The sequence below is a fragment of the Saccopteryx leptura genome, chromosome 1 (assembly GCF_036850995.1).
Source record: "Saccopteryx leptura isolate mSacLep1 chromosome 1, mSacLep1_pri_phased_curated, whole genome shotgun sequence".
Lineage (NCBI taxonomy): Eukaryota > Metazoa > Chordata > Mammalia > Chiroptera > Emballonuridae > Saccopteryx > Saccopteryx leptura.
In genome coordinates, this window is record NC_089503.1 from 60,591,390 (window position 1) to 60,607,130 (window position 15,741).

At 53.9% G+C, this 15,741-nt stretch overlaps 1 protein-coding gene across 5 annotated transcripts in view; it reads right to left on the bottom strand.

The window, feature by feature from the left end:
* The window catches only part of GDPD5 (glycerophosphodiester phosphodiesterase domain containing 5), a 96,164-nt gene that overhangs the window by 35,066 nt on the left and 45,357 nt on the right, over positions 1–15,741 (bottom strand). For 4 of the 5 annotated variants that reach the window (XM_066369019.1, XM_066369025.1, XM_066369032.1 and 1 more), the window contains one exon: positions 7,385–7,561. In XM_066369019.1, the coding sequence (XP_066225116.1) occupies positions 7,385–7,501 (117 nt within the window). In that variant the 5' untranslated portion in view covers positions 7,502–7,561. Of the gene's footprint in view, positions 1–356; positions 469–7,384; positions 7,562–15,741 lie in introns of those variants that run through there. The other variant, XM_066369050.1, reaches the window with a different exon arrangement.

Consider the following 15,741-nt stretch of genomic DNA (forward strand, 5'->3'; position numbering starts at 1 on the left):
TTTGGTTTGAGGTAAGAGGCTGGGATCTAATTTTACTTCCACCAAACGGATGCTTCGGCTGTCCCTATACCATTTGTGATATTTGCAGTAACTCCCACGTCCGTTTAGCACACAAGCATGGTCACAGATGTATGTGGACTGTTTCCAGGTTGTCTAGTCTGTCCTGAGGCAGCCCTCACTCCTTTGTGCCGGCTCTGCTGGTATGGCTCCTTCCGTGTGTCTGGGCTCTGGCCCCTGAGCCACCCCTGTGGTCCTGGCTCTGCTCTGAGGTCCCAGCGTCCAGCTATGCCCTCAGCACCCCATAGCACTACAATGGAGAGAGAGATGGAGGCTGCCTACCCACCCAGTCTTCCCACCTGCTGGCCAGATCTTGGGCTCCCAGGTCCTCCAGCTTGTTTCACCCTCACCAAGTTCCAAATGGGGGGACTGACGCTCAGAAAAAGCCTTGGTAATGTCAGCTGGGAAGAGCACAGGGAGCTCCTGGAAGGGAGAGATAGGCAGGCTCTGGCAGGATTACTCTGGCCCTGACACAGGAGATTTGGGGGAGGGGCGGCCTAGGGAGGTTTGAGATGTATGACAGCATTAGGGCCTAGCAGGCAAAGGGATTAGAATCCCCACCCCCAGCCAGCTCCTGACAGACTAAGAGGCTGGATTTATTTTTCTGGGCTCCAGAGAGCAGGGCAATTAGGCCTCTGTCTGACCTTCTCCAGCTGGGGGCACTCAGAGCCACTCATTAGGCAGGAGCACGGAACCAGCCGGGCCTGGAGCACCCAGTTTCTCCTGCCCATCCTGTGGGCTGCAGCAGCCCAAGAGGAGACCTGAGCAGAAGAGCTGGGGGTCCAGAATAAGCTGAGGGATTATCCCAGAGCCCCTCAGAGGGCGCTGACACAGGGCGGTGAGTGGCTGCACCCCCGCGGACCCCTTATCATCACCCCGCCCCATGCACACTCCCTAAGCAGCCAGGGTGGTCAGGAGGGTCATGAACAGGCTTAGCTGCTTCCCCAAGAGCGTGGCTTGCCCATGCCAGGCACATTCAGAGAAGAGCTAGGTGGGGTGTGGGGGTTCCCCGAAGGCCAGAAACGGCATGGCTTTATTGCAGAGATTAATCCTCAGCTCCCGTGCTGCCACTAGCCGGCTCCGTCAGCCTCTCTTCTCTTTCTCATGGACACAATATCATCTCCCATTTTCTTAATCCTCTTAGCAGCCCTGTATGGTTTAAAGGATAAAAGGGGGTCTTATCTTCCCCATTTTAGAAGCTCAGAGGGTGCCTCTCTGACTTGCTGGACCGCTTTTCCCCAAAGCATTGAAGAAAGGAACAGCCATGCCTTGCAAGTTTATAGGTAGAACACATTTCCCCCAGGTTGGAGCAGTGGTCTCTCTGGTGCAGGATATGAGTCACATCGGTATCCCTTATGTAACTCGTCCCTTGAGGCATGGATTTGTACCTCCATCTAACCCACAATCAAGCTGAGGCTCGGAAAGGGTCTGGCCTTGCCTAAGGTCACAAGCACCAAGTCACGGGAGGAGGCAGGGTAGAGTTCAGACGGCACACAGGTCCCTTGGCCAGGAATGCCCACCAAGTCACTGGAGGAGGCAGGGTAGAGTTCAGACTGCACACAGGTCCCCTGGCCAGGAATGCCCACCCAGGTGCTTCTGGCTGTCTTCAGACACATCCTGTCCCAAAGACTGCTTCATCCAGGGAGACTACCTTGATTCCCAAGAAGGATCTCCTCTTCCCTGTCACACAGCCATGCCTGTCACAGGCCCACATGGTGCTGACGGAACAGGGAGGCGAGGAGCCAGCTGGGAGTCCTCCTGCACACTGGCAGAGCTCACCCTAGCACCAGGATGACCTGGGAGGTCCCACGCTGAATCAGCCCCCTTCCCTGCCAGTCCCGGCCAGGGGTCAGGGAACGCAGCAGCACACACCTGCACTCTCTCAGTGAGCTCACTGGGCCCTGCCTCACCGCACAGCTGCACAGAGGATGGCAGCGCATTCCCGCACTGGCTTCCTCACTCGCTCTGTCGCTCAGAGCTCAGTCAGCCCTGCAGTCCTTGCCCCTCCTCTGAGCCAGGGCCTTTCCTCAAAACACTTAGTCTAGCTGGAAACACAGAAAACCACAATCACATGGGCAGCCCAGGCTAGAGGTGCTACAAGAGCCCCGGGAGGGAGAGAAGGAGGAAGAGAGGGAAGGAGAGAGGCCTGACTCATTAGTGATCGGGGAAGGGGGCCCTTCTTAGAGGAACAGACATTTGCAATGAATCTTGAGAGGCGGAGACCAAGAGAATTCCAGGAGAGGGAACGGTCTGAGCAAAGGCATCGTGCTATGAGAGAGAAAGTGATTATGAGGTGGCTGCAGTGGCATGTGGTGGGGGGCAGTGGCATGTGGCTTCCCCACAGCAGGTGTCCTACTGCTCCTATCGAGGGGGTTGGCATTTGGGGGTGGGAGCTTTATTTTGTCTGTGTTCTGCCCACCCACATTGCACTAGTCCTGGACTCTACTGAGGCCACTCTCGCCCTGTCACTTACCCCTGGGCACAGCACGGTGGCCTCATCTAGCCAGCCTGGAATTTGTGGGACATGACACATCATCAGAGACTCAATCTCTTCTACAGCCAGTCTGTTGATGGCACCGTCCAGTTGTCTCCAGAATCCCTCCCTTCACTGCCTCCCTGCATCCCCCACCCCCAGCTGAGACCTCAGCCTTTCTCACCGGGCTCCCTGCCCTCCCCACTTTCACCAAGGCCCCTCGGCACCCATTCCTGTGGTTTAGCCAGGGTGGTCCTTGCACAGCCTGAGCCTGACCAGGCTCCCCAGCCCAGCCCAGCGCACCCTCCCCTTCGCACACGCACACGGGCACACTGGGGCCCGACTGCTTTCAGTTCCCAAGCTCAAGGCCCTGCACACCAGCGCCCTGCCTGGATCACTTCCCCACGCTCAGACACCAGCTCGGGCAAGTGTTTTTGCCTGGGGTTTCCTGAACTCAGCAGTGATCACCTGGGTGGTCTGGGTGTGTCAATTCTTATGTCTGCTCCCCAGCCTGCTTAGGAGCCTTCCAGGAAGGGGAACTAGGTCTGACAGACCTGTAACCTCTGGGCCCAGAGCAGGTATCATGAAAGGTTTCTTGATTGAATAAGTAACCAGTGCCTCCCAGACAAGACTAGTAGGGAGCAGGGGAGAGGGCACAGGACTGGGGGTGCAAGCAGGGGCAGTGCAGTTGCGCCTTCAACTCCTTGACTTGAATACATCACTTACTCTTCCCGGAGCCCCCCCTTTGTCAGATGGAGCGTGCCAAACAAGCTTCAAACAGCCCTCAAAAGGCAAGCTTACTAGAGAAGTACAAGAGTTGACTGTCACTGTCTCCTTCAGTGCCTGGCCTGGGACGTTCCTCCAGGCACCTGACCTATATCCGTCCTGCTACTGAGAAGCTGGCTTGGACACTGTGCTGCCTCCCACAGCCGCACAGTCTTCAGGGGGCCCAATGGGGACGGCCTGAGAACTGTCTTCTGTCCTACCAAGCCCTTAATTGGCAGCAGTTGAGTAATGAGTCACAGGCAACAACCAATTAATTATCCCCAGTTATAAAAAGCTTTGCTTCCCCTTCCTAGCTGTTGACTGAGCTGGCCTCCTGTTGCCAGGCTCCCCCACTCCCTGGGCTGAGGACAAGAGAATAGGTCGTTTCACCTCGCTAGTCCTCAGTTTCCTGTTTCCTTATTTGTTCAGTGTGTGTCCTGGGAGGAGGGGACCCTGTGAGCAGAGGCTTGGGGCAGGAAGGAAGGAGGCCAGCTTGGGTAGTGAGAAGGAGCTCCTCCTCAAGCTCTCTGCCCACCCCTCACCCTCCCCAGGACCCCCTCCAGTACTGCGGGGCCAGATCTGAGCCAGAGGAAACACGAGGGTCCCTCGCGGGGCACTGGAGACACGCCGCATCTTGTCTGGGCCGCTCCTGGACCAGTGCTTTTTTCCTTCTTTTCAGGCAACTTCCCCAATCCTCCCTGCTTTTCCTTTCTTCTCCTTATTACAAGCTCTCATGAAAAAATACCCAGGGTCCTCCCCAACAGCTTTCATCTTCCTCAGGTTCTTGCTGCAAATCTGTCCAACCCAGGTGTGGGCTTTAAGCCTTGACTTCTCTCTCCATAAATGGGGCATAACAACTAAACACGCCCCATGTTATAACACAGGGGTGCTGTAACGGTTAATAGGGCAATGCATGCAAGCCTTATGCTCCCTAAAAACAACAGGTCCTTAATAAATGTTAACTCTCACATCATTTCCCAGCCTGCTGAGGAGAGTGAGATGTCCTGTGACTCACCACCCCTCTGTCACCCCATTTCTCAGATGAGGGCCAGAGAGGTCAGCTTCACAGAAGAAATTGATCCCAGGCTTCTCTGATTTGGGAGATGCAGTGAGACTCCCCCAAAAGACTGGAGGGGAGGCATTGCCTGGGCAGGGGCAGCATAGGGGGTCCCCAAAGGCGATGGGGAAAGTGGGGATGAGGAGAGGCACAGGCTCAGAGCTGGGCCTGTCCCTTGCCAGGGCCTCTCTCCACCCCCAGCCTAGCAGCTCTTCTTTCCTGTGTTCCCAGAGCTCACTCCAGGGCCTCCATTTGTTCAGCACAATTTATAGAGCACCTTCTCTGCACCAGTCCTGACTCTGAGACAGCAGATGGCTGTTCCCTTCACGGTGTCAGGCCAGAGAGCCCAGCACCCCATCATGGCCCTCACCCAGCTGTCTGTGAGGGACTGGGGAGAGAAGAGAGGAGAGAGAGAGTGAGAAACAGGGTGAGCAGGCTGAGGCTAGAACCCAGGAGATGGGAGGGGAAGCAGGAGCTGAGTGACAGGGGAGGGGAGGATGCTCATCCTCAGCTAAGAGTCTTAGGGTCACCTGAGGTGAGCTCAGCCCTTCCTGCAGAGGCCCTGCCGCCCCAGAGCTGCTGCAAAACCCTCTCCCCTCTCCCTTCTCCCCACTCCCTGCCAAGCTGACTTGTGACCTCCTGAGGCCTTCCTGCTCTTGCCCCATACCTGGCACCCAAACCTTGGCATTTGCAGAGCCTGCACCGCTCAGGCTCCCAGTCAACTCAAACCTGGCCTCAGCCCACTGCTTCCTCCACCCCGGGCCCGGTGCTGGCCACAGCCTGGCCCATCACCTCCTGACTCCACATATCACTGGCTGGCCCTGGGCCCAAGTGTGCAAGTGTCCTGGGAGATGCGCCTTCCTCCAGGGTCTACTCCAACAGCCAGGCACTTTCTGCTTGGAAACTCAGCCAGTCCTCTCTACCTTCCTTAGCCTAGCTGTCTCCCACCCCACCAAGAGCTTTTGGAACTGCACTGCCTGGGGTCAGATCGGGCTCTGTCCCTCACCAGCTGTGTGACCTGGGCCATCACTGACCATGTGGTGGCTTCTGTTTCCTCAAGTGAAATGGTGGCCACAACACCTAGCTCACGGGCGTGGGTCAGTGCTCAGCACAGGCTCTGGTGAAAGACACACAGGGTGCAGGCTGACTGCTGCCGTCCGCCTGCCTTCCCCGCGCAGGGAAGCCCCGCGGCCTGGTCCCAGTCTCTGGGGAGATCGGAGCTCAGAGCAAAGCAGTGTCCGAGGAATTCTAAAGTCTTCACCCAACCCCTCTTCCATTTTAGAGGTGAAGAGGCCAAGGCGTGGGACTCAAGGATGACTGATCTTACTGACTAGTCATAGCCGGCACTGTGCTGGTCACTTCATGTCCTATTCACATGCTCTCTGCCCAGCAGCTCCTTGAGAGGTGTGTGTACTGATTCGCAAGTGAGAAAGCTCAACGTCAAGTACATACTATGGACAAAAAAAGGGGCTCTGTAATAAATCTAACGGAAAGTAACCTCACAGGGTGATCTGATCCTAAATTCCTAACTGGGAGGTCATGGTGGGTAGCCACATCCCAGGCTTATAACTTCTTTGGTAAAAGGTTATCTGTGCCTTAAGCAAGCCATATCAGTTTCTGTGCGTACAGGTTTAAAAACCTTTGAAATGCCTCTTTTTCAGACCCTGAGGAGCAGAACTGACCACAAGGGAGCACACAATCTTGTCAACTCTCCTGTAGTCCACCCCTGGCCTTGCTTTCTCCCACCTTCATGTAGTTTTGCCTCCTTAATTCTAAATGCATTAAAAAACAAAAAAACAACCTGCAAAACTATTCTTCCTCGGAGCATTTGAGACCTTGCTTCCCAGCGTTGTGATCAGTTTGGCTCAAAAAAAAAGTATTAAAATTCTCTACTGATTTGGCCACTTCTTTTCTCTTTTCAGGTTTGGACATTTCTTGCGTCAACAGTACAAGTAGAAGAGGCACAGTCTGAACTTGAAGACGGTCTGACTCCCAGTCTCACAGACGGCACTGCTAGGGGGGACCCTGGGCCACGGAGGACGGAGAGGCCGACCCAGGCAGGGCCGGGGGTAGAGGGCTGCTGTCCCAACACTGCAGGGTCTGCTCTGTGGGCTTGGGCGGGCCCCTTCCTCTGGGCCAGGAGTGGGGACATAGCAATGAATCAGACCAGGTACCCACCGGGGGGGACCTCCTTCTCACCGTTGGGAGTCATGAGCCCCGGCTCCTGACAGTCTAGCACTCTGTCCCTCACTGTCAGACAGGGGACAGCTCCCCCAGCCTCCCTGTGATGTCTGCCCTCTGGCCTTAGCGCTACCCTCCCCTTGGCCTGTTCTGCATGTGGAGGCCAGCTTCTTTGTTCAGACAGGAGGGAAGAAGAAAGTTGTTTTTCAGACAGCAAAGCTTTTAGATAAACACAATTTATCTCTCTTTCTCCAGGAATTGGGTTCCTTCAGAAGAGAAACTAGACTCACCACTGATAGCGCCCAGGGATGAAGTGCACCCGGGAGCCTGGCCTGCGGAGCCCAGCACCAGCGGGGGCGTCCTTCATCCACTGCGCACCTGCTGCCAGCCCTGGCAGGCCTGGGGCTCAGGTGACCAGCCCTGGTGCCAGGCCCTCGCCCTGCCAGCTCCCAGGCTCCTCATGGCCTGGCCCGCCTCCTCCCCCTCCCCCACCTGTGTGCCTGCCAAGCCGGATCTGCCAGGAAGCTAAAAACTTCTCTTCATCTTGGGGTGACCCCTTCCTCTTGGAGTGCCCCTCCTGGAGCCCCCCTCCCTGCCCAGGCCTCAGCAACCCCAGCCCTGTCAGAGGGGAGCTCACCTAACCACTGGCTATATCCATGATAGAATGTTCTTACCCACCTAGTCAGGTAGATTCAAGAATTACCCTGGGCCCATTTTACAGAGGCAGAACTGAAACCCGGAAGGGGCAGTGACCTGCCCAGAACCACATAGCAGAGTGACAGAGTTGACACCCCTTCCCCCAGATTCTGGGGCTCTCTGGGTCCTCCTGACTAGGTCCCAGTGTGGCTCACCGGTGTGGTGTCATCATGGGAGCGCTGGTAGCGTTTCCAGCGGCAGCCGTAGATGCCCGTGAGGCAGGAGAGGCACAGCTGGGGCTCATAGTACTGCAGGGGCTGGTGTCTTACCATGCTCGTGCCCGAGGCCCTGGTGCCCGGCCCTCAGGAGCCCATGGGGGCCCCAGGCTGGTCCTGTAGGAGAAAGCACAGGACTGTGAGGCAGGGGAGGGTACAGAGTCAGCCCGAGACACAGCAAAAATCATTGTCTCCTGGGGAAGGGTGGGTCAGCCTCTGCACAAATCCCTGGAGTGGGTCCCAGGCCGACTTGGACTCAGAGGCGCATCGCTGCAGGTCTCCCAGGGCACTCCCCTGCCCCCTGCCCCCGGGCATGCTTGCCCAGCACACTGCTGCTGCCTCTGCCTGGAAGGCTCTTCCCTTAGAATCCCACCTCCTTCCTCTCCTCAGGTCTTTGCTCAAATATTGTCTCAACCAGACTTTCCCATGTCACCTTCCTTAAAACTACAACCCCTCCCCACACTCTCTCAGCCGGTCTTAGCTTTATTTTCTCGATCATGTTCTCAAACATAATTTACTTATTTTGCTTCTTGCCTGCCTATCCTATTATGATGTAAGTTTCATAAAGGCAAGGATTTTGTCTGTTTTAGCCTCTGCTGTATCCCCGGTAACTAGACCAGCGCCTAGTACGTAGTGGAACTTTCCAAATAAATATTTTAAAAGAAATTCTCATAAAAGCTGACAAGTATTGAGCACTTAAAATACTTCAGGCACTATGTGGACTCTTTATACCCGTTGTTTCATCTCACTGTCATGATGGGGCAGGTACTGTACCCTCAGTTTGCTAAGTGAACAAACGGAGGCTCAGAGGGAGGAAGGGGCAGTGCCTGGCCTGCAGTCACATGGCTGGGTGTGGTCAGTCTGGGAATCTGCTCTGGCGCTCTGAAGTGTTCATTCCTTCAGGCTCAGGGAGACCCAGCCCAATGGGCCCAGGGGAGGTTGGCAGAACAAAGGGAAGAGTCTTGTGGGTTAAGTTGCAGCCATCAGGAGCAGCTGCCCCAGTCCTGCTCGGTGCTCTGGAATTACCTGCCGGGGCTCAGCTTTGGCCAAGTATGGCCAGTGGCCATTGGCTTGGGCACCTCACACACCTGATGTCGGGCATCATCTGATCCTCAACAGCACTGTTATTATTGTCCCGTTTTACAGATGAGGAGCCTGGGGCTCAGAGCAGCAAAGTGATTTACCCAAGGAGTCAGGACTTGATTCCTAGTCTGTGGGATTCCAGAAACTGAAGCCATCTGTTCTATACCAGAACCTGTTCTAGCCCTGAACACAGGATAGACACAGTGACCCCCTCACAGCCCTCATAGGACCAGTTGGGGGGGTGGGGGGAAGAGAGGGGTGAACAGGCCCTTATTATACCCAGGCACCATTCTAAGCCCTGTTCATACACTAACACTAACAGGAACCTATGGGCTAAGTATTGTCATTGTTTCATTTTTGTTTTGTTTTGCAAGAGAAAGAGAGAGAGAGAGAGAGAGAGACAGGAAGGGAGAGAGATGAGAAGCATCAACTTGTAGTTGTGTCACTTTAGTTGTTCATTGATTGCTTCTCATACATGCCTTGACCAGGTGGATCCAGATGAGTCAGTGACCCCTTGCTCAAGCCAGCAACCATGGGACCATATTGATGATCCCATGCTCAAGCCGGCTATGCATTAAAGCTGGCAAGCCTGCACTCAAGTCGGTGACCTCAGGATTTCAAACCTGGGACCTTAGTGTCCTAGGTCAACACTCTATCTACTGCACCACCAGTCAGGCATCATTGTTTTTTTATTGAGATCTAATTCATGTGCCATAAAATTCACCCTTTTAAAGTGTGCAATTCAGTATTTAGCATATTCTGTTTTTAGGATAGTCACAGAGTTGTGCAACCATCACCATTATCTAATTCCAAAGCATTTTCATCATCCCAACAAAACCTCCATACTTATTTGCAGTCACCCCCGCCCCTGATCAACCCCATTTCCACCCATGAAGCCCTGACAACCGCTCATCTACTTTCTGTCCCTATTTAAGTGCCTGTTCTGGACATTTCATATAAATGAAATCACACACTTTACGATCTTTTGTCACTTAACAAAATGTTTTCATCCATGTCGAAGGACGAATCAGTACTGCATTCTCTGTTAGGGCTGAGTAGTAGTTGCACAGATGTGCCATTTCACCCACTCACCAGTTGATGGACATCTGGGTTGTTAGCACCTTTCTGTTGTTACAAATAGCACTACTGTGAACAAGTTTCTGTGTGACTGTATGTTTTCATTTCTCTTGGGCCCACACTTTGGGATGGAATTGCTGGGTCATAGAGTGTAAACTTTTGAAAAACTGAAGAAAGCTGTTTCCCAAAGCAGCTGCACCATTTTACAGTCCCAAAGCATTACCATTGCCACCTATTTTACAGATGAGCATCAGAAGGACAGAAAGGTTTAGCAGAGCCGGGCAGTCTGGCTCCAGGGGCCTTGCTCTAACCCAGGGGTTGGCAAACGTTAACTCATGGGCCACATCCGGCCAGCCATCTATTATTATATAGCCCACAGCTAAGAATGGTTTTTACATTCTTAAATGACTGGGGGGGGGGGTCAAAACAAGAACACTTTTGTGACACAGGAAAATTATATGAGAGTCAGATTTCCGTGGGTCCTTAAATTGAGTTTCAGTGGACGCAGCCAGGCTCACAGCATGGCAGCTTCAACTATAACTGAGAGGTGAGTAGTTACACAGAGCCCGTGAGGCTCACAGAGCCTAAATACTTACTGCCTGGCCCCTTTACAGGGTAAGTTTGCTGCCCTTGGCAGCCACCTGGCTATAATGGCTCCTAAGTGCAGCGTACGGTGGAGAGTAAAGGGAGGCTGAGGGCACTTCACCCGGGCAGAAAGGTCAGGGCGTGCTTCCTGGAGGCAGTGCTGAGCTGACGCCTAAAAGATGAGCTCCTAAAATGCCTCTGTCTAAATGCCCAGGGATTGCACCACAGGGGCACCCAGGGCTGCAGACCCGCCCACTACTTCCACCTCTGGGCCTCATGCAGGGCCTCTGCTCCCTCCCTCCCTCCCTCCCTCCCTCCACCAAATGCAAACCTCAGCACAGGGATTACAGCCTCCAGTCTGAGGAGAGAGATGCATTAGGGGCTTGCTGGGAATATCGACTGACCCAGTGTCTCCTAATTGCTGGGAATTGTTTGGTGCAGCCTCTGTGCCCGTGGTCTCTGGGGAGCCATGTGGAATATGGTTCCGGTGCTAGGATTCTCTGAGTCAGGCTGAGCCCAGGGCTCGGGCACAGTAAGGGTTAGGGATGCTGTTGCAGTTGGCTTAGCCGAGGGGCGGCCTAGGGAACAGATGGGGATGCTCTCAGCTTTACTCAGCCAGATAGCTCACTCTGTGCACCCCCAGGTTGGGGCCTCTACTGTCAGGCCGACCAGCACATCTGCCCCCACCTCCCCAGGAAGGAAGGAGACAGCTGATATGTAGAAAGAAGCCTGGATTCACCCTGTGTCAGTCACTGACTTGTTCTGTGGCTGAGGCCTCTCAGGGCTCTTCCCTGAGCCTTGCTTTCCGAGGGGTAACGGTCTTTGCCTTTGACTTCTATAGGAGATCAGATTATGGGGGGCAGGAGGACACATGGTTGCAAAGACTGAGGTGCTACAGGTGGGCGTTGTGTAAGCAGGCGCCCACATCCAGGTTCCCGTCCTCACATTCCTTTCCCAGGACTCCCAACCTTGGGACTGTTCCGATGTGTCCTGCACCCTTCCCTGCTGGCCCACCCACAACTGAACAATGCAATCCTTAGCAATGGGAATTGCATTGCAGATGGGGAAAAGAGGGAAGTAGAACTGCCTGCACTAGGCTTCAGTTCAGGACCAGCTGACTGTGCTCCTTGGAACCACCTCTCCCCAGGTACATTTCACACTATTCATAACTTCAGGGGCATCTCTGGGAGGCAAACCTTTTCTCTTTCCTTCTCATGTTCTTCTGGGGTCATTCGTCCACTCCCACGGCTTCAGTTACCAGGCACAGCCAAGGCCACCCAATCTCTGCCTCTTCCTTGAGATAGCAGGCTCCTGGCTGTCTCCAAGGGTGTCACCGAGGCCCTGCACACCCAGCACAGCCACACCGACCTCCTCACCACCCCTAACCTACTTCTCATATCCCTCAGAGCCCTTTTTTCACCATCCCATTGGCCACTGCGAGGGGTGAAGGGTACACTGCGTATCAATCCAAGCTCTAGCGCTAGTGTTTGAACAGGCACATGACCAGGATCTGGCCCTCCAGTTCCTCCAGCCTCAATAGTCCAGAATTTGCTGTCTCTTCAACTGACCCTTTGAATCTCAACTCAGATGGTACCTCCTCCAGGGAGCCTCCCCTGAGCCCCAGTGTGGTTAGAGCACTCCCCAGCCTCTCATAGCCCTGAGCACCCCCAGGTCTTCCTGGGTCCTTCTTCCCCTCCCCCATGTGAGTACTACCAACAGGTTTATTTCCCCCACCGGATGGCCTGAGTTACTCCGACATCCCCAGTGGCCCACAGGGCGACAAGAGGCACTGGGGCTTCCTGGACTGTCCAGCCAAGAAGGCCTAGAAGTTCTACTAACACAGGTGCACTGCTCAGACGGGGCATCTGGACAAGCTCCCAGAGGCCAGACTCTCCCCCACCCCCCACCTCTTTTCCTGCCAGGGCAACGCATTATTTAGGATCAATTGATTTCTCCAAGCTACCTCCCAGTGTATCAGCCAACCTCACAAGAAATCCCCTGCCTGGAGCCCATGCTGACTCTAGGAAAAGAGGAAGCCCCCACCTCTGAGCCTGATGTTCAAATTCAAACCCTCCCATGGCTCAAAGTCCTATTTTTTCTCTTTGAATTCTTGGCCCCTGCCCTGAATGGCTGTTTGCACAGGGAAGGACCTGCCAGGAGTCCAGGCCTGACATGCAGTGAGCACCTGCAACAGGGTCCTCTCCCACCCTGATCCTGGTCCTGGGAAGTTACCCAGCCTACTTCCCTGCTCCTCCTCCCTCCCATGAGCCCCAGGCTGCCAGGCCGTCACTGCCCCCAGACCCTGCTGCCTCTGGCCCCAAGCCCATTCTCTCTACTGAGAGTAGAAAGACTCACAGGCCAAATGTCGGTGCCCAGGTTCCAGCTTGGTCTCCTTCAGCTGACTGGCTGTGTGACCTCAGACAGGTCACTAGCTCTCTGTGAGCCTTCCTCTACCCGTCTGATATATGAGAACTAGATGGAATAACAAATAAAAGGACCCAAGGCTGCAATAAAAAGGAATAAAACACTGATCCATGCAACAACATGAAAGTATCTTGCAAACAGTATGCTAAGCAAAAGAAGCTAGTTACAGAAGGTGGTGTGGGCTTGCCGGCCCCTGCTAAGCACTGGACCCATGTCATCTCCTGATGACAACTTTCCCAGGAGAGCTCAACAGGCTCCTGTTACAGACGAGAAACATGGGCCCTAGGGGAATGGATGGAAAAACTGGGGTTCATCCAGAAATGGAATAGTACTCAATGATAAAAAGAAATGCACAACCGAGCCACAAAAAGACATGAAGGGACCTTGAAAGCATATTGCTAAGTGACAGAAGCCAGCCTGCAAAGGGTACATAACTGTGATTCAACTACATGACACTCTGGAGAAGGCAAAACCACAGAAGCAGGAGCAAGATCGGGGGTGCCAGGGGGTGCAGGTAGGGAGCACAGGGGACTCTTAGGACAGTGAAACTATTCTGTATGACACTGTAATGATGAACATGTCATCACATATTTACCAAACCCCATAGAATATACAACACATAGAGCAAGGGTCCCCAAACTTTTTACACAGGGGGCCAGTTCACTGTCCCTCAGACCGTTGGAGGGCCGGACTATAAAAATAACTATGAACAAATCCCTATGCACACTGCACATATCTTATTTTAAAGTAAAAAAACAAAACGGGAACAAATACAATATTTAAAATAAAAAACAAGTAAATTTAAATCAAGAAACTGACCAGTATTTCAATGGGAACTATGGGCATGCTTTTGGCTAATGAGATGGTCAATGTGCTCCTTTCATTGACCACCAATGAAAGAGGTGCCCCTTCCGGAAGTGCAGCAGGGGCCGGATAAATGGCCTCAGGGGGCCGCATGTGGCCCGTGGGCCGTAGTTTGGGGACACCTGCCCTAAAGCAAACCATAGACTTTAGTTAATAATATTGTATCAATGTTGACCCATCAGTTGTAACAAATGTGCCACCCTAAGGTACAATGTTAATCATAGGGCATAAGTCAGTTGAAGGAGACTAAACTGAGAAGTAGGGGAGAAAGAGCACATAAGAACTCTAGGCTCAATTTTTCTATAAACCTAAAACTGTTCTTATAAACAATAAAGTCCATTAATTGAGTATAAATGTATTTAACTTAGATATCTATATTGATAGACCAATAGATAAACATTATGTTATTTTCCCAAGGCCAAACCGCTAATAGAGACAGAAGAAGGACTTGAACCCAGGGCCACCGACTCTAAAGCCCAGTCTTTCCCTGGCACCAGCTCCAGAGGGTGTGCCTGCCTACACTCCTGCTGCCTTCCATGTCTACACCAGCACAGCATCTGTGTCACTGCAAATTGCACCTCAAAGGGCCAAGCTCAATATTTTGGTTGGCACCAAGGGAACAAGGGCATGGAGTAGGGCCAAGCACAGATGGGAGGAAAAGGGAACCCCACCACCACCACGACAATCACGGGCTGGGCTGGTGGAGACCTGACCTCCTCCAGAGCCTGCCAGGACCCTAGGGAAGGAGGCAAAGCACGCATGCGGGGAAGGAGTCGCTCCCCTTCTCCTTGGCCACGGTTGCCCTCACTGGCGCCTCATCCCCAGCCCCACCCCAGGGCTGGCAGGCTGAGCTCAGCCACCCGCAGGCTGGGGGACCCCACAAGCCTCTGCCTTGGCTTTGCCGCCTGTTATGGGAGGGTCTGAATACCACCAGATGATCTCCAAGGCCTTTGGCACTCAACTTTAAAATGCTTTCAGCCGCCTGCTTTTTCCTTTTCCCCAGGAGGAAAGCGGGGATGGGACAGCTCAGAGAGGAGGAAAGGACCATCCCAAAGTCCTTGCCTGGCCTGAGGGGAGGAGCCACCTACATTCCCAGGACTAAGGGCTGGGAGCCCTGAGCCTGCCACTGACTGGAGCAGTCAAATGAGGATCAAAGCTGCAGGAAGGCCCATGACTGCCCCTGACCGGGCAGCTAGCTCCACTATCTTTTGACAGGGACCAAGGTACCGGGAGTCATGGCCTGGATACTCACAGTGAAGACCCCAAACTTGACTTAAGAGTAAAATTCAAGGAGTTAGAGGCCTCAGTGACTTCTCCCCCCATGCTCAGGGAACACGGCCTTGGAACGAGACCAGGGCTGCCCTGTGGTCCTGCCTCCCTGCCTTGCCCACCCCCTGCTCCCAGTGCAGGTATGCCTACGAAGCTTCCTGGACCCCTCTGCTCATCCTTAAGGCCTGCAAATTCCTCCTTTAAGAAACCCTCTCTGCTTGCGTCTGGGTCTTCAGGACCCACAGCTGCTGTGCTTCCCTGGGTCCCAGCACTGATCATTGCACAGCGGCTCCCTGGAGAGGGCGGAGTCTAAGCAGAATCCAGAAATCAGGGAGGTTTGTAGTGCAAAGGGGAGAAGAAGGGGACTCTAGGTGAAGGAACAGCATAGGAAAAGCCCGGTGGCAGGCAGGGGGTGAGCAGGGCCTTCCTCCGGGCCAAGGGTGTCCCCAGGCTCCAGCCAGAAAGTTAAACACTAGGTGGGTTCAATCCAGTGGTGAGGGGGTGGGGGGCCAGCTGCCAGTAGGGAGAGGCTGGGAGAGCAGGAACCAGGAGGGAGGCCTGGAGGTAAAAGGACAAGGTGGGCCAGGCCCTGTCCCCCTGTGTCATTCTTCGGGAAAATGTTACTCAATATTTGAGGCTGTGGCTCAGCAAGAGCCCTCAAAGAATCAATCATGTCATAATTAGGGTCATTATTGATCTGTTTTCGTGGAGGTGTCAGAGCCTCCTGTTTATACATTTCTGTCCCTAGAGAGCTCTGACTATTCTTCCTGGGGGTGGGAGGCAAGGCTGACAGCATCACTGGGCAGGCTCTGGGTGGCTTGGTCACCCTAGTCAGGGGTTCTCACGTTCTCTTGCCCCTCAGTGCTATCTCCCTGTGGGAAGTACTCCCTGCTTGTCCCTGGGAACTGTGCCCTCTGGTACCATCTGTCCCATGTCTAAGGTTGTTTTTTTTGCTCATTCAAGAAGTGGTTAAGAGGCCTGACCAGGCGATGGCG